The sequence below is a fragment of the Scardinius erythrophthalmus genome (assembly GCF_964197995.2).
Source record: "Scardinius erythrophthalmus genome assembly, chromosome: 4".
Taxonomy (NCBI): domain Eukaryota; kingdom Metazoa; phylum Chordata; class Actinopteri; order Cypriniformes; family Leuciscidae; genus Scardinius; species Scardinius erythrophthalmus.
In genome coordinates, this window is record NC_138224.1 from 12,364,881 (window position 1) to 12,386,394 (window position 21,514).

General features: G+C 37.6%; 2 protein-coding genes across 3 annotated transcripts; one reads left to right on the top strand and one right to left on the bottom strand.

Moving 5' to 3' along the window:
• Positions 1-1,461: 1,461 nt before the first annotated feature.
• On the top strand, positions 1,462-12,789 carry copg2 (COPI coat complex subunit gamma 2). The gene is made up of 23 exons (XM_081364482.1): positions 1,462-1,617; positions 2,414-2,466; positions 2,542-2,622; positions 2,719-2,790; positions 3,411-3,490; positions 4,860-4,935; positions 5,068-5,160; positions 5,348-5,434; positions 5,514-5,671; positions 6,551-6,684; positions 6,974-7,041; positions 8,369-8,557; positions 8,730-8,825; positions 9,038-9,281; positions 9,574-9,649; positions 10,269-10,372; positions 10,558-10,683; positions 10,895-10,963; positions 11,067-11,378; positions 11,666-11,763; positions 11,873-12,011; positions 12,139-12,237; positions 12,356-12,789. Exons 1-23 carry the CDS (start codon positions 1,581-1,583, stop codon positions 12,484-12,486), a joined length of 2,622 nt encoding a protein of 873 aa, XP_081220608.1. The 5' UTR covers positions 1,462-1,580; the 3' UTR covers positions 12,487-12,789.
• Positions 12,790-12,823: 34 nt separating this feature from the next.
• Positions 12,824-16,741, bottom strand: mest (mesoderm specific transcript). Of its 2 annotated transcripts, none has more exons than XM_081364483.1 (12): positions 16,506-16,741; positions 16,060-16,249; positions 15,901-15,980; positions 15,633-15,710; positions 15,391-15,527; positions 15,234-15,292; positions 15,059-15,099; positions 14,906-14,976; positions 14,648-14,749; positions 14,483-14,559; positions 13,982-14,045; positions 12,824-13,200 (listed from the first exon to the last, which is right to left on the bottom strand). In XM_081364483.1, the coding sequence occupies exons 1-12, from the start codon at positions 16,599-16,601 to the stop codon at positions 13,083-13,085; spliced, it is 1,113 nt and encodes a 370-aa protein (XP_081220609.1). In that variant the 5' UTR covers positions 16,602-16,741; the 3' UTR covers positions 12,824-13,082. The 2 variants fall into 2 exon arrangements, with proteins under 2 accessions (XP_081220609.1, XP_081220610.1); XM_081364484.1 differs by having other exon boundaries at positions 16,060-16,246; positions 16,506-16,699.
• Positions 16,742-21,514: the final 4,773 nt, after the last annotated feature.

Sequence of the window (21,514 nt, forward strand, 5' to 3'; positions counted from 1 at the left end):
TATATCAACTTAAAATATTACTTCAAAATAACCTACATGAATTATAGCTGCGTATTTGATTTATACTCGAGAATGCTTGGACGCGCTTCCACAGCGCAGGGCACGTCTGGCAATTCCACCAAGTGGTTAAAACGTATAATTTATTATAATATAATTTGATAAATAAAAATAAAAACCATTTGGTGAAATAGGAAGGAATTGGCACAATTCCACCTATAATAAGTCAGTCTGGTCACTAGGAACATGATAAAAAAAAAAAAAAAACTTTTACAGAAATTTCCTAAAAAAAATAATTGTTAATTACTGTAAATACATGAAGGGTATTGGAAAAAGTCATTATAAAAGTCATATTAAGTCAGTCTACTATCAAATACAATCAAGCTTTGGATTTTGAATATGTATGTTTTTGAATGTTATGTTTGTATGTTTTTGAAGTAATTTTAATTAAAACAAATTATACGTTTTAACAACTTGGAGGAATTGGCAGACGTTCCCTCAGGGATAATGCGCTGTGGTAGCGCGTCAAAGCATTCTAGAGTATAAATATGTAGCTATAATGCACGTAGGTGATTTTGAATTAATAAATGTCGATAAACAATGGTTAGCTACATACTGTTAAAACTAATCGTGGTGTTGATATATTTTTATAGACTGCTGACTCTCTAATGAACAATGGCTTGGAAAACTAACTTTACTGGGCTCCGAGAGCCCTCTAGTGGTCGGGAGCATTTCCGTTGTGTTGTGGCTTTATTTCGTTGTGTTGTAGATTTTCCGTTGTGTTGTGGCTTGTTTCCGTTGTGTTGTGGCTTTATTTCGTTGTGTTGTGGATTTTCCGTTGTGTTGTGGCTTGTTTCCGTTGTGTTGTGGCTTTATTTCGTTGTGTTGTGAACTTATGTTTGCTTTTTACATTTCATTGTGTTGTGCACTACTGGGCCACCGTAATATCGCCTATCCCTAATTGATAGCCTATAGTAGTTGATAATAACATAGGCCTACCTAATGTTGCCTACGGACGGTAACAGTACAGTAGTAACTTTTTACAGTCTATGAGTAGAACAGCTTTCTCAAGCAGTTTGTGATGTATTTTGGAAACAGGAGATGAGCCCCTGGTCTAATGCGCCACTCGGCTTGAGAAACCCGTTCTCAAAGACTTACTTTTATAGTCATTATTTGGGTAGCACACATATTCTGAATGCCTTCGGCAGAATTCAAATGAGCCATTTTAATCTATATTAATCTAGATTAATTTCAAAATTAATCTAGATTAAAAAAATTAATCTATGCCCACCTCTAATATATATATATATATATATATATATATATATATATATATATATATATATATATATATATATATATATACACACACTATATATATTCTTTTTTTCTGGAACGTACGAAGAAAACAAACCTCTTCATTGTCATCTCGACTTTTAAGCATAGACCTTTATTTTGAAGTGTGAACTCAGTGAGCTCCACCTCCGCCAGCTCACAATACACGTCACTCTGGTTGACGTGGAGGAAAAGAGCGTGAATGACTGTCTGATCATCTCGTTTACTGCTCTTAAACATTCAGCAAAATGATCAAGAAATTCGACAAGAAGGACGAGGAGTCTGGTAAGATCATTATTAAATTAATGCTGACACATGATCAAATCTGTAGCATATGATAAACAGCTTATTTCAGTGGCCGAAATGATGTCGGTTGTTTTGCTAAGGAAGAGCGTCTCTGCAGGCCACAGCACATCTGCAACTGAAAAAAATAAATAATAATACACTTGTTTAACACTAATGATGTATGTACATGTTTCAGTTTTATACTTAATTTGAGTGGTGGATTAACTAGTAGTGTGATTTTTGCTGTATCCTACAGTAAGAGTTTAATTCATCTTTATTGAGGAAGCTAATATGCTAGCAGTAGCCTTCATTTATCTATATTCATTTTGCAAGCTTGTCAACGAAGAACATCTAACATTTGCTTCGTGGTTTTTCTCCATAAGCTTTGTATTCCGTATATTTAAAGGGAATTTCTGATTGAAGTCGATTAAAGGGCTGCAAAGGGGCTAAGTTAACGTTACCTATAGATGCTATTCTCTCTTGTCGTTACAACTTTTATTTATAAGGCACTACAATCTTTTGACAGTTCAGATTCAGAAGATCCAAATCTTTGGTTTTGGTTTACTAAATGGTTAATAAATGTACCTAATATTGCTGTTTTGCAGTGGCAAAGAGCCACATATAGATGCTATACGTTCTCTCATCACTTATTCTATGAGCACTTTTCTTGAAGAAATGGCACTATATGACTTATAAGTTAAAGGTTATTACTTTAACTTAAACTATTACCTAATATTGTATCTGATTGAAGGCACAAACCTTTAGTTGATTGACAGATCTGTTCTTATGCGTTTAGGAAGTGGCTCAAACCCCTTTCAGCATCTGGAGAAAAGCGCTGTACTACAGGAGGTGAGTCTGATGCATTTGAATCTTAAGTAGTACTATACAAATTACTGTACATTACATTGCATGTTTGTTTCAAAGGCTCGGATCTTCAACGAGACACCCATCAATCCGAGAAGATGTCTGCACATCCTGACGAAGATCATCTACCTGCTCAACCAGGTATGTGACTATATCTTACTTTTTCAGCAGTTTTACACTACTGCATCTCTCTTTCTCTATGGACTGATTCATCTCTAAACTCCTTCATTTTTTCAGGGTGAGCACTTTGGAACCACAGAAGCCACTGAAGCTTTCTTTGCCATGACTAGGCTGTTCCAGTCTAATGATGTAAGACACTTTATTTGCAACCCTATTTACTGTTTTTTACTAGTGTGTTACTAGACGGTTACTTTTTTTTAAAGGCTAAACCTATATCTTGGAAGCCAATACATGCATATTGCATTATGTAATAATATAATAAATGTCAGTAAATATAATTTTATTATAATTAATGACAGCAATAATATTATACACACTTTTTTTTTTTTTTTACACAAAATGAACAAAATGTTATTATGTTTTTGAACTTGACACAACGGGGTGCAAAATGTCAATTAGAATTAGCCTTTTCAACTAATTGAAATAACTTTGTTGAAGTAAATAAAAACTAAAAATTAACTTCAACTAAAACTTTCAATAATAAAAGATTAACCCTAAATAGGAATGGTAAAGAAAAATGATAAAAACAAAGAGCAAAATTACTAAAAACTAAAATTAAAATCAAAACTGGAAAAATAACTATTAACTATAAATATTAATAAAAACTATAAAAGTAAATAATTAATAATTTAAATTTACACTGATAAATACTTATTTTATTATTAATTAATATTGCAAATAATGTGCTGTTCTTACCATAGAGCTGTTTTTTAAGAGAAAATTAATTTTGCTTTTGCCTCATCTTTTAGCAAACCCTGAGAAGAATGTGTTACCTGACCATAAAGGAGATGGCCAACATCTCAGAGGATGTGATCATCGTTACAAGCAGGTGAGCAGTTCATTTTGCCATAGCAGTGTATTTCTTATTTGTAATGACAATATTGTTAATGTCGGGCGGAAAGCTTGTATCTCCAAAAATGCTACTTTTCAGTGCATTGTGATACCTTTTCCTCAACTTACGGGTTATAAATTTTACTGTAGCTATGTGGGCACTCAGTTAATAAAATAAAAAGACACAGGCAGTTTAGGCAGTTTCGGCAATGACTCGACATCAAATGCTACAAAGACATCAAAAGACAATCTCCTGAACTCCAAACTGAATGTCAGAATGGGAAAGAAAGGTGATTTAAGCAATTTTGAGCGTGGCATGGTTGTTGGTGCCAGACGGGCCGGTCTGAGTATTTCACAATCTGCTCAGTTACTGGGATTTTCACGCACAACCATTTCTAGGGTTTACAAAGAATGGTGTGAAAAGGGAAAAACATCCAGTATGCGGCAGTCCTGTGGGCGAAAATGCCTTGTTGATGCTAGAGGTCAGAGGAGAATGGGCCGACTGATTCAAGCTGATAGAAGAGCAACTTTGACTGAAATAACCACTCGTTACAACCGAGGTATGCAGCAAAGCATTTGTGAAGCCACAACACGCACAACCTTGAGGCGGATGGGCTACAACAGCAGAAGACCCCACTAGGTACCACTCATCTCCACTACAAATAGGAAAAAGAGGCTACAATTTGCACAAGCTCACCAAAATTGGACAGTTGAAGACTGGAAAAATGTTGCCTGGTCTGATGAGTCTCATTTCTGTTGAGACATTCAGATGGTAGAGTCAGAATTTGGCGTAAACAGAATGAGAACATGGATCCATCATGCCTTGTTACCACTGGGCAGGCTGGTGGTGGTGGTGTAATGGTGTGGGGGATGTTTTCTTGGCACACTTTAGGCCCCTTAGTGCCAATTGGGCATCGTTTAAATGCCACGGCCTACCTGAGCATTGTTTCTGACCATGTCCATCCCTTTATGACCACCATGTACCCATCCTCTGATGGCTACTTCCAGCAGGATAATGCACCATGTCAAAAAGCTTGAATCATTTCAAATTGGTTTCTTGAACATGACAATGAGTTCACTGTACTAAAATGGCCCCCACAGTCACCAGATCTCAACCCAATAGAGCATCTTTGGGATGTGGTGGAACGGGAGCTTCGTGCCCTGGATGTGCATCCCACAAATCTATCAACTGCAAGATGCTATCCTATCAATATGGGCCAACATTTCTAAAGAATATATATATAGTGTGTTTCTTGATAATAAAAAAAAAGCTGTACTTATTTTAAGAAAACTATATAGTTTTTATAATATGTGTAGTAGTGTGTAAACATTGTTATTTAATGATTAATGTTTTGTGTGTGTCTCAGCTTGACAAAGGACATGACTGGTAAAGAGGATGTTTACAGAGGCCCGGCAATCAGAGCTCTCTGCAGGATCACTGATGTGAGTCTCAACTGTCTGAAAACTCATTTGTCTCTGTGTAACAGACTCTATTTTCTATAAGTAAGAACTAAACTACACTGGAACTGATGTAAATGATCCTTTCAATTGTGCTTCTTCCATCTTGTCCACCAGACCACCATGCTGCAGGCTATTGAACGATACATGAAACAGGCCATCGTGGACAAAGTGCCCAGCGTGTCCAGCTCTGCTCTCGTCTCCTCACTGGTAAGATCACAACCTAGTGCCCAGTGTTATTTTAGTATTATTTATGCACTATTATAGTATTTATTAATATTTTAAAATGGCGCTAATCTGAATAGTATTAGCCAATCACTAGTCTGTTTTCACTTAACTGTTTATTACACTTAGTCCTGGCTATTGTAGCTATCCTGTTTCTGTATTTGTTTTACAGCACATGGTGAAGATGAGTTTTGATGTGGTAAAACGCTGGGTCAATGAAGCTCAGGAGGCGGCTTCAAGTGATAACATCATGGTGCAGGTTAGTGAGATGCTTGCATCCATTGTCTTGTGAGTTGGGGGCCTGTCTGTCTTTAATAAATTGGGATCTCTCTGCACAGTACCATGCTCTGGGTCTTCTGTACCACTTGAGGAAGAATGACCGTCTGGCTGTGACCAAGATGCTCAACAAATTCACCAAATCTGGCCTCAAGTCTCCATTTGCTTACTGCATGATGATTCGCATTGCCAGTAAGCTGCTGGAGGAGACGGATGGAGGGTATGTGTGTTTGACATTAGCTTTTTTAGGCGTTATTAACATCATGCAGTTGCTTATAATGTAGACTTAAGGCCCGTTCACATCAAGGACGATAACTATAAAGATAACGATAAAGATATAATTCTAAAAATCGTTCTCCATATTAAAGAATAACAGAGTTCACACCACAACTATAACGATAAAGATATGAGGAACGATATCGTTGGGATCACTTTCAGAACGATTTTTTTCCAGCTGTCAAACGATAAAACACTGACAGCCAATCAGAATCCATTCTAGCAGGTCATCCATTTTCGCTACTTTGAAACCGCAGCGCGGGCGCGCGCGTGCTTAGAATAAAAAGACCGTTATCGGTCGTTGGTGTGGACGCATATATAGTTATCTTTATCGTTATCTTTATAGTTATCGTGCTTGGTGTGAACGGGCCTTTACTTAGGCACAGATTTACTAACAGCTTGCACCAGCACAAATCCTCTTTTGGTGTTAAAAAACTACTGTCAGGATTTAATAAAGACACGCGGTGAAAAAATAGTGCTGATTTTTGTGGCTGACTTTATTGCATATGCTTTTGTAGGAGTTTCCCTTTTAGACGCAAAATTTATAGGAGGAGAGTATTTAAATGAATCATGCAATGTGATTTACTAAGGTTTGCTCTAGTCAATTTACTCTGTTTTTTTTCCCGCCATTATTTACCTGCCAAAAAAAGCGTGCTGCTCTTGTTAGATTGCTTTGGTCATTGTGGAAATGATCCGGATGCGTCAGATCACATGCAGAATTTTCCACTTCCAATCTGTGCTTTTTTGGAATTTTGTTCTCAGGCTAATTTGCCTTGTTTAGTAAATCTGGCCCTTAGTCTGTGTACATATGTTGTTTTAACAGGCATGATAGCCCTCTGTTTGACTTCATTGAGAGCTGCTTGAGGAATAAACATGAGATGGTGGTTTATGAAGCGGCCTCCGCCATTGTCCACATGCCCAACTGTACCGCTCGTGAGCTGGCTCCTGCTGTGTCCGGTTAGTCTTGTGCATTTTACTTCTTGCTGCTACCTTTTTGCTTTCTTACCAGCGCACAAGACAAAGTACACTAGATGTTCAATTCATTTTGTTGTCTCTCTCTCTCTCTCTCTCTCTCTCTCTCTCTCTCTCTCTCTCTCTCTCTCTCTCTCTCTCTCTCTCTCTCTCTCTCTCTCTCTCTCTCTCTCTCTCTCTCTCTCTCTCTCTCTCTCTCTCTCTCTCTCTCTCTCTCTCTCTCTCTCTCTCTCTCTCTCTCTCTCTCTCTCTCTCTCTCTCTCTCTCTCCCTAGTTCTCCAGCTGTTTTGCAGCTCTCCCAAAGCAGCCCTGCGATATGCAGCTGTACGGACCCTTAATAAGGTTAGTTTTTCCTGTCTGTTTGAATAGGATTTCATTTGTAAACCATTGCATTATCAACAACTACTACATGGAGACACCAAAGAACACATTTTAACACATTTCAAATTGCTATCACCCTTTTATCACAGAAATTGTGCAAAAATGTGCTCTTTTTCACACCAGTGTTATTTTAGGATCATTGAAATTAGGGCAAAAAATTTTTAATCGATTTTAATCGATTCTCATTTTTACGAACCGATATCGATTCTTAAATCCCAAGAATCAATTAGTCATCCTGTTTTCAGTTGATGAATGAATGGAACATTGTTGCGCACATCCCATCCAATAAATCGCAATAATCTTTGTGCTTTGTTATTGATATGAATCAAAGTCTCAGATTTCAAATTACGTCCATTTTCTTACGAAATTCAAAAACATAAATACCGTTTTGGCCCTGTGGAGTTAGATCGCTCTGGTTCAGCTCAAGAGAAGCAGCAGACCTTCTCCTCCGCTTTAATAATACCAGTTACAGCGTGAAATAAACATGAATGAGCATCTGAAAGTGTGTTAAAAGGTAGAGTACAACTTATCGAAGTCCGTATCATGTCGCATGGAATCGCTCAGTGTTTCAACCGTGGAAAGACGTTAGTAAACAATGTCATGTAACGTCACATTTACCTCAGAAAAAACATATCCAGTGACCATAAACTCGTTAGTCAGCTAGAAAAAATAACTCTAGAGAGGAGCATTTTGTTAAATGTATGCACCATATTACATATTCATTATAATTTTTAATGTTCTTCAATATTTAATGCATGTTTGAATAAATGTGGAAAGTTTTTATGACAGCCACCATTTAAATTTTTATATAATTTCATATAACTTTATTATTATAAAAATAAATAAGTGTATTTTAAGTGTTTGTATACAAATCAGTTTTTACCTTCAATATTATAGTAGGCTATTGAAGCCAATAGGCTACAACGGACTCCCATAGTTTACAATAATAGTTAAGAGATTTGTTTTCCTTGAGAAAATTTGCAATGTATTGTACCTGATATCCAAAATAATCAATATTGAATCGAATCGAATTGCAAGCTTGTGAATCGAAATCGAATCGAATTGTGAAATTTGTGTCAATACCCAGCCCTAATTGAAATACTAATATATTTCTTATTAAAGATTTGAATTAGATTTTTTTAGTTTTTTTTACATGTCTATATAGTTTTTATTTTAGTTTGTTAAACTAACTTAAAATTAGGACATGTAGCCTTGCCAAGTTTTTTTATTTTTATATCTTATTTTATTTCAAGTAACAAGTGTTTTTGAACAACAAATGTTCCAACAGGTGGCAATGAAGCATCCGTCAGCAGTGACTGCATGCAACCTGGACCTGGAGAACCTGATCACTGACTCCAACCGCAGCATCGCCACCCTGGCCATCACCACCCTGCTGAAGACTGGCAGCGAGAGCAGCGTGGACCGTCTCATGAAACAGATCTCCTCCTTCGTCTCCGAGATTTCGGATGAGTTCAAGGTGACTTCATCACCCAAACAGCAAATTAGTGCAAACATCTGTGTTAGATGCATATTCGGGAGTTTAATATTTATTAATTTGCACATATTGTACATTTTAAATAATTGGTCTATGTGACAATGTTCCAGTAAACAATGTGTTTTCATAACTAAATGGTCTGTTTGTTTTCCAGGTGGTTGTGGTCCAGGCCATCAGTGCTCTGTGCCAGAAGTATCCCAGAAAACACAGCGTGATGATGAACTTCCTTTCAAACATGCTTAGAGATGATGTAAGTTCATTCAAGGACATTTGTTCTTCTGTTGTTAAGATGGAGTCTTGTAATCTCTCTTAGTCTTTATGCTTTTCTTTATACTGATATTCTTAATACCTGTTTTAATTTGTATTTTACTTACTTAGCACCAACAGTTTTGAACATAGATCTTGCTGTAAAAATATTTTTATATTAGAAGCGTCAGATTTCATTTTTCTTTTCTTTTGCAGGGTGGCTTTGATTACAAGAGAGCCATCGTGGACTGTATCATCAGCATCATAGAGGAAAACCCAGAGAGTAAGGAGACAGGCCTGGCTCACCTGTGTGAGTTTATCGAGGACTGCGAGCACACTGTCCTGGCCACTAAGATCCTCCACCTGCTGGGGAAAGAAGGCCCACGTACCCCCACCCCCTCCAAATACATCCGTTTCATCTTCAACCGTGTGGTGCTAGAGAGTGAGGCGGTGCGGGCAGGTGAGTAATCTCGTATGACCTTTGACCTGTGCGTTAACCTCCTTGCAATGAGCTTATAAAACCTGCTCGTGCCACCTTAAGATCTCAGGATGTGTGTGTTTGTGATGCAGTAGTACAGGTTTTTTTGTTTGAGCGACACACGTGTCCAAATAATTAACTGCTATCTGACTGCAAGTTGGAGTAAATTTAAGCAGGCCTGATAATCTGTAATAAATCAGCTTCAGAGACTTTAGGCTTTAGGACATTTAAGCATTCTTCTGCTCTGACTCTCCTCTCACGTTTTTCTTCAAAGCTGCGGTCAGTGCGCTGGCCAAGTTTGGGGCTCAAAATGATGACCTGCTGCCAAGCGTCTTGGTCCTGATGCAGAGGTAAGCCTTTACTGGCAGAAAGTGTGTATGTGGGGGGGGGGGGTGGGTGATTTGAGTATTAGAGTTAAGAAATGACCAAAGAAATGTGTATTGAGAAATCAGTGCAAATGTTTGTTAAACTAAAAAGAGAAAATCTTCATTTGATTGGATTAAAAAGAAACGATGCAAAACAGAAAATAAAACAATATTTTACCTAAAAAAAGAAACTCATCATTGGATTAAAAATGATGTAAATGGCACTTTTTTTACTTATTTATTTTTGCTTATTAAAGGGTTACTTCACCCAAAATTGATTTAATTACTCACCTCGCTCAATTCATATGGATTGATTAGTTTTCTAATCTAAACGATCTCTTTTTGAAGCGTCAAAATGTCAGTTGTGTAGCTGGTTTGGAACGACGTGAGGGTGAGTAATTAATGACAGAATTAAAATTTTTGGGTGAACTATCCCTTTAAGTTATATACTGACCTTTTCATTACTTTTTCATTATTTTTTTTTTATCACTTTTCCATGTTTGTCTACTAAAATAAAATATAATTTTTATCATAATGTTACTTATCGCCCATCCATACCAAAATGCGTTAATATGCGATTTGCTAAAGCGTGTGTGTCTGATAGGTGTATGATGGACAGTGATGATGAGGTGAGAGACAGAGCCACATTCTACATGAATGTCCTTCAGCAGAAGCAGAAGGCCTTGAATGCCGCATACATCTTCAATGGTGAGGGTTTGTGTTGTAGTGGTTGTTTTGTGTGGGTTTCCATTGTTCTGCATACTTAAAATTCTTATTGTGTATCTGATATGCTGATGTGAGTGGTTGTGGTGTGAATTAAAAAAAAAAAAAAATTATTCTGCATTAAAGTTGTGTCATGGTTGAATAATGGTTGTTGAACCGTTTGTTCGCAGGTCTGTCCGTATCTGTTCCTGGACTGGAGAAATCCCTCCACCAGTACACACTGGAGCCCTCTGAGAAACCATTTGACATGAAGACCGTTCCCTTGGCTACCGCGCCCATCACCGAACAGAAGACAGGTGTGAATAGATTTCCCCACTACTTATGAACCAGAGTCCAATAACTAGACTATTACTCAATATAATCCAAAAAACATTTTTGTTTACTGTATACCATTGTTTGGCATCTGATTTGGATGCTTATCTTCCTATGTCTTTAACCTTTTTTTGGCTAAATTGCAAAGCTTAGTCAAATTGCACAAGTTCACTTTATTGTTCTACTTCATGCCAGAAATCGCACCCGTTGCAACAAGCAAACTACCTGAAAAGCTTGCACCTTCACGCCAAGACATTTACCAAGGTAAGACGATTAGCTAATCAGCAAAGCAATGTGTGCGGCACTGTTAAACCAGAGTTTGAAGCAAACTGTGCCATGTTTTTCCACCCTTATTTTTTTCTCTCAGATCAACTTGCAGCCATTCCAGAATTCAAGGGTTTGGGTCCCCTGTTCAAGTCATCAGAGCCGGTTCAGTTAACAGAAGCAGAGACGGAATATGTAGTGCGCTGCATCAAACACACTTTTGCAAATCACATGATCTTCCAGTTCGACTGCACCAACACGCTGAACGACCAGCTGCTGCAGCGGGTTATGGTCCAGATGGAGCCGTCAGAGGCCTACGAGGTTCTACATTACGTACCTGCACCTAACCTCCCATACAGCCAGCCTGGCTCCTGCTACAGTCTGGTCCGGTTACCTGAGGATGACCCCACAGCAGGTGTGTCACACAGAATGTATTTTTGCTTTCCACTTTGCTGCTTTTTGTTGTTTTTTTATGTAACTCACATCTTTTTCAGCGGCTTGCACATGAAAACGGCATTCTAAAACTGTAGTGCTCAAGTTGAAAGTAGTTCAACCTCTCTTTTTTTCATTTTGCTACCCCACGCCTCACATTTTTAAACGCATTCTGTGTAAATGGTACATTACAGACTAAACTGCTTGTTTTGATGCATTTAAAGTACTTACGAAATTTGACACGTTTTTAATTGTTTGCATTTGTCTTAGTCTCTTGCACGTTCAGCTGTACAATGAAATATCTAGTCCGGGATTGTGATCCTAACACGGGAGAGCCTGATGATGACGGTTATGATGATGAATATGTGGTATGTGAATTTTCAAAATCAATTCATGGTAAAAAAAAAAAAAAAAAAAAAAAAAAAAAAAAGATTATCAGCGGCTTCTCCCTCAATCAATCTCGCATTTTCATCCTAGCTGGAAGATTTAGAGGTAACAGTCGCTGACCACATACAGAAGGTGTTAAAGCCGAACTTCGGCGCGGCGTGGGAGGAGATCGGAGACGAGTTTGAGAAGGAAGAGACGTTTGCTTTGGCCACAGTCAGAACTCTAGATGGTCAGTTTGATTAAAATCAACTTTAATATCCTAATGACCATCTATAAGAATGTCAGATAAATGTAAGTTTGATAAGAGTTTTGTGGCTGTAGAAGTAATCATCTCTTGATTGTATTTATCTTCACAGAGGCGGTAAATAACATCATCAGCTTCTTAGGCATGCAGCCTTGTGAACGCTCAGACAAAGTTCCTGAAAACAAGAACTCGCATGTTCTGGTCTTAGCAGGTTTGTACTCAGCAATCCAGTTTTTTAGTTCTGTGAGTTTCAGGTCTTGAAATGTGCATTAGATAATCATTTTCTCTATTTCTAACCTGACTGATGATTGATGATCGTGTTTCTGAAGGTGTGTTTAGGGGAGGTCATGACGTGTTGGTGAGGGCGCGTCTGGCGCTGGCTGATGGGGTCACTATGCAGGTGACCGTAAGGAGCACAGACGAGAGTGTGGTCGACGTCATCCTGGCGTCTGTCGGATAAACGAGCGATGTGAGTGACCTGGTCACATGCCAATCAATCTGGGTCATTGTCCTTTTATATGCATCTATATAGTAGCTCTATAATGTTTCAACCATCTTTGTGGCTTAACATGAATCCTCTATAACATCCTGTTTCTGTATTTGATCTGGTCTGAGAGTTCTAAAATATTGTGCCACTTAAATTCATGTGGAAGAGATCTAATCATTGTTGCTGTTTTGGCCTTGTGTCATGGCTTAGTCCATGAAATAGTCCTTTAAAACAAACCTATCATTTATCAATAATAAAAAGTCTGGAAGAGTTCAAGACTTGTTTTTTTTCCCTACACAAAACATGACAATTCATACAAAGAGTTTTTTATTTGAATAAAATCATTCATGCTTTGAACACAAATGTATTTACAAGTAATGGCATATTGTATTTCAGCAAACTTACTGACAATTGTAAAGATTATTTGGTACAATACTTTGTTTCATGCATTTAGAAACGTGACTGGCATACTTTACGGTTTGTTAATAAATGTATTGGAATATTTCCCAACAACATCTTTATAGGAGCAATATTCCACTCATTTCAGAATGATCACATCACTCTCTTGCTCAGAATGAGTTGATAAAGCTAAGGTAGGCATTAATGAAGCCTGTGGGATCCTCCAGCTGTGGATAATGACTCACATGCTCATCTAGAACCGATACGGTGGATCTTTGAACTAGTTTCCTGTAGGTGAGGAATAGAGAGGGGAAAAGTGATTATAAAACATTTCTCTGTTATAGTTGTCATTTTCCTAAAGAGACAGCTTGATCTGTCTTTTCTGTTTGTCACAGCATAGCAGTTTTATCTTGGCTTATATGCTAAGTTCCCACTTGAAATTTGTACCAATAATAAAGAACTAATCCTCTACATTCACCAATAGTGTTTCCCAACCTGTTCCTGGAGGCACACCAACACTACACATTTTAAACTTTAATTATACACACCCGATTCAACTCGTCAGCTCGTTAGTAGATATTCCAAGAACTAAAATGGATGAACCAGGTAAAGGGGGACATAGAAAATTGGCTATGCGCACATGTGGCTAAACGCACATTAGTTGCGGTTAAGACTGTGATAGAGGCTTGGGTTACAAATAACCAACAGACCAACTCCATGATGGACTGTCAAACAATGAGGTACAGCAAATATTTTAAAAATAGTTTATCCAAATTTATAACAAAAATATCAATAAAAAAAAGCCTTTGCTTTCTGGTCCACTCACCACCCTGGATTTGAACCAAGGACTCATTGGGAAAAGTTTTTTTTGCCATGAGCTCTAACCATAGGACCATCACCATCTTCCTTATGTAAATGTTTTTCACAAAAGTTTAGGGAGAAAAAACCTATGCATGTAAAAAAAAAAAAAAAAAAAAAAAAGTCTAGACATATTTCTCATTTAGTAATGATACAAATCATAATTTAGTTTAAATAGAGATAATAAATATAAACTGGCATATATACTCACTGGTAGAGCTGGATAAACTGGGGATGTGGATTAACTGGATCTAGGGGTCCATAAATCATGTGCACTACAAAGTTAAAATTTAATAAATCAGTGATATTTACAAAAAAACACATTCATAATTTTGTACGGCCACGGTAGACAGCCTGAAGTGATTTATCAACTAATCTTCCAAAGCACAAAACTATTTATAACTCTCAATAGAACTCTCCCACCCTATAGTATGAGTGTTAAAATGCTTATCCTGCTGCATTGCATGTATAATATATTGTAATATTACACATTTAACTGCATTTAACTTCGTGAATGTTCACTTAATGCTGTCACCTCACCTCAAACGCATATTGCCTGGGGTGCAGACGGGCTAAGCAGCTTCTGCAGTGCTTTTCAATGGATTAAACTACTTAGCCTCAATAGCACTGCCCACAGTGAATCACTTCAGTCTGGTAGCATGACGGCTTCTCCAGCACTTTATACCATTGAATGAATGGTGTGTGTACTCACATGGTGTTGAAGATGAGGTTAGAGCCCCCACCCATCTCTCTCTGTGTTTCATCCTCTGGTTAATGTACTGCAGGACACTGGGCGAGACAAAACAAAGGATTGTTTGTGACGGTTGCCATTACAAGCAAAGCACTGCAGATGCAAAACATGGAAAAGCTTGGACACCTGTCCATGACTAGATTTCCATCGTTAAAGCGAATGCCTGTCCACATGTCCCAGAACTCTGCTTCTGTTGGCTGGGTGTACGGTCCAAACACATCCCTTATTCTGTAGGGTGAATACATATAATATTTGCAATTGAAGGTGTTAGGCCACAACCTATAAACAATGATTTATGACGGTGTAAAGTACAACGAATAGTTTGAACTGTGTACTAGAAAGCATAAAGCTATACACCAATCCCATTCCAGACGGTCAACTCACCCTCTAGAGAAAAGCTGGTAGTTTACTAGGCGAGTAAGTACAGGTGAAATGAAGCCTGAGTCCTTCAGCACCTGTAGATGACAAAAGATTAGAAATATTCACTTCTCAGTTCACAAATGAAAACAAATGTGTATTTTAAAGCGTCACACTCACTTTCTGAAGGAATCTTGGATAATGAGTCTCAGGGAATATACCTTTAAAGATTGAAATTAAAAAGAAAACATCAGTTTTTACATAATGTTAAGAATCTCTAATCAGACTTTTATTATCTGAAAGAATATATATATATATATAATTTTCATAAAGAATGAATACAAATTTAATGTACCTCCATTTGAGAGGCAGAGGCTGTTTATGGTGACGTGTCCGTTCCTGTTATGGTCACTCCTGTGTGTTTAACTGCACGTGAGAACCACCCAGATCATATTGACAGGAACATTAAGCTAAACTATGACAAGAGAGCTTGAAGGATCCTTACAGCTCACCTGTACAGTAACTCGAGAGCTACAGTGTCTCCATAGTCATGTGACAGGAGGTTAATCCTCTGCTCTGAAAGCCCCAAATGAGAGATCAGGGCCTCCACCACACTGGCCTGCTCGAAGATGGAGTAACGGTGTGGTCGCTGGAGTGTCATCATGAGGTGGGACGTTTGTGTGATAGAAATAATTATTCAAATTATAAATAATAAAAGACCGTAGTTGTAGTGACTGCATGTCTTTCATCTCACCGGTTTGTCCGAAAAACCAAACCCCAGGAAGTCGAGGGCGATGACTCTGTTAAAGCGCTGAGTGAGAGAATCCCAGATCTACAAAACGACAACGAGAGCAAATGCTGCACAATGAACACCAAGTGCAAAGCAGAAGTGAAGTATCAAGTCACTGTTAGTGATTTCATTTGCTTCAAAGTTGCATTAAATTGAGTTTACAGTAGCTTTTCTGAAATGTTGATGCAGTTTTACACTGGAAAATGACTTTAAAATGGCTCTGTGCTTATACCTTATACCAGTCATAGCTAGAAGTAGGAAAACCATGAAGCAGCAGGAGGACATCAGAGCTTCCCACAACACCAACTGACTCTATTGACAAGCAGAATACAATTACAATAAGACTACCACATCAACAGAGTATACAGCTTAAACAAAGCCTGTGATATACCTTTGTAAAAGATGTTATTTCCTCTGAATGTGAAGAAGTGTCCAGAAGCGCGCCAGGTGTTGAGCGCAGGTGAGAGCTGTGGAGGAGGGATGTGCAGATACACCGCGAGCAGAGGAATGCACAACAGACTCACGTGAAGCCACCACTCCCTGCTCGCGCGACGGCCCGGCCCGCACTCACTTTCGTTCTGCTGCGGAGAGACAGGGTACGGTTTTATTTTACTGTACTTTATTTTTGTGCGGTTGTTTTCGTATTAAGATTCCTTGGACCTTATTTGTATTAGAAGTAGAGACAGATAGACAGACATTGGCGAGCGCGTCAAGGCAGCGTCACTAACGTTACACGGATTTAAATGAACTGCTGACAGTGCAGCCATTTATATGACTGATTCAATTCAAACTTTAAGCTACATAAGAACTGCCAAATAATTCGTGCCAGTTACTTACAGGTGAGTCTTGTGACATTCTCGATTCTTGCACTTTATCGCAGTGTGTGTCGGCTGTTTTTGCTGGTGGGCTGAAATGTGTTCTGTTGAGTGACATTAAGAGTCTGTCACTGAGCTGTCATCTGCGGAATCCGTACTTGCATGGCCTTAAAACGGTCTGTCGCGACTGCTTTCAAGCGTCATGTTGCCAAGGATCCAAAGGTCTCAGGCGGAACGTAAAGAGCTCGCTTACGCCCCTCGTGGAGCGGATGGCAAACGGCACTTTAGGATCTACCGAGCGAAACCGAAACCGTTGACCTTTGTGTAACCTTACTCAAACGAAAGTCCCTATTTATTAATTAAATGTTGGACAAAAACAACCGGTCTCTAGCTCCCTCCTTTGGTCGTTAAGTAGGCCTATGATATTACAGTTTTTCTCGATTGTTTACACACATTTTCTGAAAGCATGCCTCATATTCTCAGAACTCTACACACAAATCAAAAAACACACACACAATGGGCAAACCCCCTCAATTCTCCTGCAAAATTAAACTTTACATTCAAAACAATGTTATTTCTTCTCAAAATAGTATTTTGTTTTCAAATGACACACACAAACCATCACATGAATAGACATTTATAAGAACCAGTTGAACACTGATGTGCTCAATGTAAAACACTACGATGAATGGAAAACACTTCTTCTCCATTCTTCATAATGACTTAGGCCTTTTTTTGTTTAGTGTTACACTTACTACAGACAGTACACATAAGTGTGTTGTAAAATATTTGAGAATATTGTTTTTATACTCAGAACACACAAATACACGGTACAAATATATTTTATTTTTTTCACAAAAACATTGTTCACAGTGTACATCCCAACCAACACAAAGTTGTACATACAGTGGTCTACATACAAAACAACAGAATAATTGACTGTATACAGTAAAAAAATAAATAAATCCAATGTTGGCATCCATTGCCCCATTGAAGAAAGCTCTGATTGCTAATTGTAAAACTGTGTGACGGGTGTTTGCCCATGTGATGAGTCAGTGTGCATATTTGAATGGCAGTGTGTTCCTTGTGATTTTCTGCATGAAAACTGTGCCAAAAGCAGAGAATTGTGTGTAGTGTTTTGAAAAAGGTGTGTTTTAGAACTGCAGTCTGAGTGTAAATCAGGAATTGTGCTTGTAGTTCAGCAGAATTGGTTCAGGGGGTTGGTGAATGACTTACATGTTGTGGTCATTGTGTCTCAAGTACCAGTATTTGTGTGTAAACAATTGAGAAAAACTGTAATATAAACTATGATATTAATCAGTTCTTGACCAAGGGATCAACATGGAATCTACCAGGTAATTGTCTCACTCTCAGATCAGTTCTTAACTGATGGGGTAAGATAGATAATATCACAGATATACTGTATATATTCTAGCTTAATCTAGAACTGATTGCTGATAGAAAACATTTAAAAATGGTGCCATGGTGCATAATGGTAACTTCAACAGGAATGGGCAGTTCTCCCTTGTGGACAATATCTACAGTATCAATGCGAACACTATGCGCACAATGTTATATAATTGTCCTAGTATTTTTTTTTTAAATTTTTTTTTTGAGCACCATACACAATACCGGACAGGTTTAAGGAGGCATAAGTTGAATCACCGCACACACACACACACACACACACACACACACACACACACACACACACACACATGGGCAATGTTCTGCTGGCAAGCCCTGAGTCCAGCCATTCATGTGGACATAAATGTATTGCACCGTGCTCCAAATTCCCCAGATCTCAATCCAATTGAGCATCTGTGGGATGTGCTGAACCAACACGTTCAATCCATGGCGACACCTTCAGGGGTCTTGTAGAGTCCATGCCTCGGCGGGTCAGCGCTGTTTTGGCAGCATTCGGAGGACCAGCGGCATATTAGGCAGCTGGTGTTCATAATGTTTTGGCTCATCAATCGCTTATTGGCTAAAACATAGACGTCTGTACACAAATATTATATCAAATGCACCACTATAGATAAAAAAAATCTCAGTAGTCATTTTGATACAGGCTTTAATAACCATTAGTACAAATCTGTGTTGTTAATAGACCTTAGTCAGGGTAGATGTCATATTGAATGTAACTCTGTGAGGGACAGTTTTACAGTCTTTATTATTGCATGCACTCTTTAAAGGTCCTAGATTATGTCATTTTTAAAACTAAAAAAAATTTTTTTGTCTAAAATGGTTTTGAAAAGATGCCTCAGCTGAACATTGGCATGTTGTTTAGCTACAGTACAATCCATTGAACACTTTTGTATCCCTCACAGCCTAGGGCGTAGCAACCGGGGGGGACGGGGGGGACACGTCCCCCTCACTTTTAGAAACCGGTGATTCTGTCCCCCGCATTTTTTTTTTTTTCGGACAAATGCCCTGATTAAAACAATTTTTAATATAAAAATAAAAAATAACCAGGCAATCACCGAAAACGTGAGGAATGGATGATTCTGTTTTATTTCATTTGATGTAAGTGGCGATTGATAGCCTATAGTTGATAATAATATAGGCCTAATGTGCGCTGTCGAGGCTCGTGAAGTTATAACATTTTAGAAACAATATAGCCTAGTTAAGAAACAATATATAGCCTAAGGCTACACACGACCAGCTGTTTTCCTGAATGCCATCAAGATTGAAACCGTGACTGGTTTCATAACAGTTCAATAAACAAACAGTTTCATCAGCGAAAATAGTCCCAAACAAAGATCACAGCAGAACGCGCATCTCACAGCAACACTCGTTGCATTACTGAATGATTCAGCGTTTTGAACAAATCGGTTGAGTCAAAGATTCAATTACCCATTCATAAACTGCCTCATTCTGAATAAATCAGCCGTTTGAACGAATCGTTTGAATGAATGACTCAATGACTCGCTCATTAAGACGGTTGCCTGCCGCCTCCTACTGGCGGTTTAGTTTCATAAAGTATCATTCTTTTCAACATTCCTTATTTGTATATTCAAAAATATTTAAAATAATCTAATTTAATACAGTTATAATTTTTCAATGTAAATTATTTAATTTGATTGGTAACAGCCTAGTGTCTTATTATTTTAATTGAATATATTGATCAAATTTGAGAATTTAAAATGAAAGATGGAGCATAAAATTAGGGGGGAAATGCCTTTATAAAAGGTACAAAAAAAATTGTGTTTTCAAACAGTGATGTAATGAAACATTGACAATTTAAGTTTGAAGGGAGTAAAGCCTCTGTTAAGGCTATAAGGAAATAATTTTGCCAAAAGAAGAACTTTTATTTTAAATAAATGTTCATTTTAAATCAGCCTACTTCAGTGTGATATGTTACCATAATTTGAATAATTTGATACCAGAATTTGAATAATTGTAATGTGATGATCAGATGCAGATATCTAAATCAGAGAATATCATCGGGCGGTTTGTGGGTGGATTATTTATTTTTAACAGTGGATTCAGGTGACTCAAAGTGCACCAGATTAATGAATTTATCTTTAAAATGTACAAAATTTTCTTCCGGGGGGGCATGCCCCCCGGACCCCCCTAGAGGTTACAAGCTCCACCAACAAAAATAATGTGGGAAACACATTAGGGTATGATGATCTACAAAAAAATTACACATTTAATTATCTTATTATTAAACATTATTAGGATTTTACCACCTCCGCCTCGTTTTGAGCCAGGAAAATGAACATCACCTTTGGGTCACGTCCTATGGTCACATACAGCTTTTGTCCCCCCCACTTTTTTAATGGCTGCTACGCCCCTGCTCACAGCGTTATATTCCTGTCAACAAGTATAAATGTTGCAACCCTGACTAAGGTCTATAAGCTTTATTATAAACACAACAGCATAAAACCGCTGTTTAATTGTGAACTACATAAAGATCACTTAAAAAAAAAACCATTTACTTTACCCAGAAACAAACTAAGACTTTTGTTCCATATTTGATTAGTTTTTATATTGTATGACTTTCAGTTCAACACATTTGACATTTTAATCTGTCTTATCCCTCCAGATGAGAGCTGATATTAGTCAATTAACTCATAGATTCTAAGTTTATCTGCTGGTTAAGATCCTGAAAAAAATCTGAGATTTGTTTTAAAAAATATCAGAGATACAGACTAATTTGGGGTATTTTTTGACAAATATGAAACACCATAATAAACCCACCCAAGTTCAATACCATAGCACAAAGTGTTTGTGATGATTTGTTTTTGTTTTTCCATTAATTTGCCTATATTTAGGCAATTTGGTAACCAGGCAATTGCCGTTTTATTTTTTTTCTACTATGGAAGTCAATGGCTACTGTCAGCTGTTTGATAACAAACATTCTTTAAAATATCTTCTTTTGTGTTCAAACTCTTACAGGTTTGGAACAACATAAGGATGAGTAAATGATGACAAATCATTTAGTTTATAACGAAAGCTGCTTGAATCTTCAGTTTGAGGCTTATTCATTTAACTTTTGCTGTGTAAAGGCCTTTATGTTTGCCAAAAATAAAAGTTTTATTTTCTTGTTATAAGCAAGCACAGTCCAGGTGAGGAAAAGTAACGTAATACATTACTTTCCATATAAGTAACGCAATTAGAATATTGCGTTACTAAAAAGTAAACTGACACATTACTTTTAAAAGCAACTTTCCCCAACACTGGTTAGCTTGGCAGAACGACTCGAAATCATTGTTTAATTGTGAATCAAAAGATTCAAATTTCTTCTTTACTCATAAACAAACCATTCAAGAAGTCTAGTAATATCTTTTGTTCCTTTATTTGTGTTAGTATTTCGGCCATGTAACTTTCAGTTCAACACATGAGACGTTTTATCCCTTCAGTTGAGAGCTGATCCGAGTCAATTAACTTGTAGATTTCAACTTTATCCTCTGGTCCAGATCCAGACAAAATCATAGATTTACTTTAAAATATGCAAAATCAAACATTTCTGTCCTCTCGCCAAAGACGGCCAGTTTGAGTTTGGCGTTTCTTTTACTGTCTATG

Bases quoted from the DNA above. Each gene is read 5' to 3' on its own strand.
- copg2 (XM_081364482.1), top strand. From the start codon at position 1,581: ATGATCAAGAAATTCGACAAGAAGGACGAGGAGTCTG. The intron at 2,791-3,410 runs GTAAGACACTTT...CTCATCTTTTAG, and splicing joins GGCTGTTCCAGTCTAATGAT to CAAACCCTGAGAAGAATGTG. The intron at 7,042-8,368 runs GTTAGTTTTTCC...ATGTTCCAACAG, and splicing joins CTGTACGGACCCTTAATAAG to GTGGCAATGAAGCATCCGTC.
- mest (XM_081364483.1), bottom strand. From the start codon at position 16,601: ATGTCACTCAACAGAACACATTTCAGCCCACCAGCAAAAACAGCCGAC. The intron at 15,100-15,233 runs GTACATTAAATT...CAATCTTTAAAG, and splicing joins CCTCTGCCTCTCAAATGGAG to GTATATTCCCTGAGACTCAT. The intron at 14,977-15,058 runs GTGAGTGTGACG...TGTCATCTACAG, and splicing joins ATCCAAGATTCCTTCAGAAA to GTGCTGAAGGACTCAGGCTT.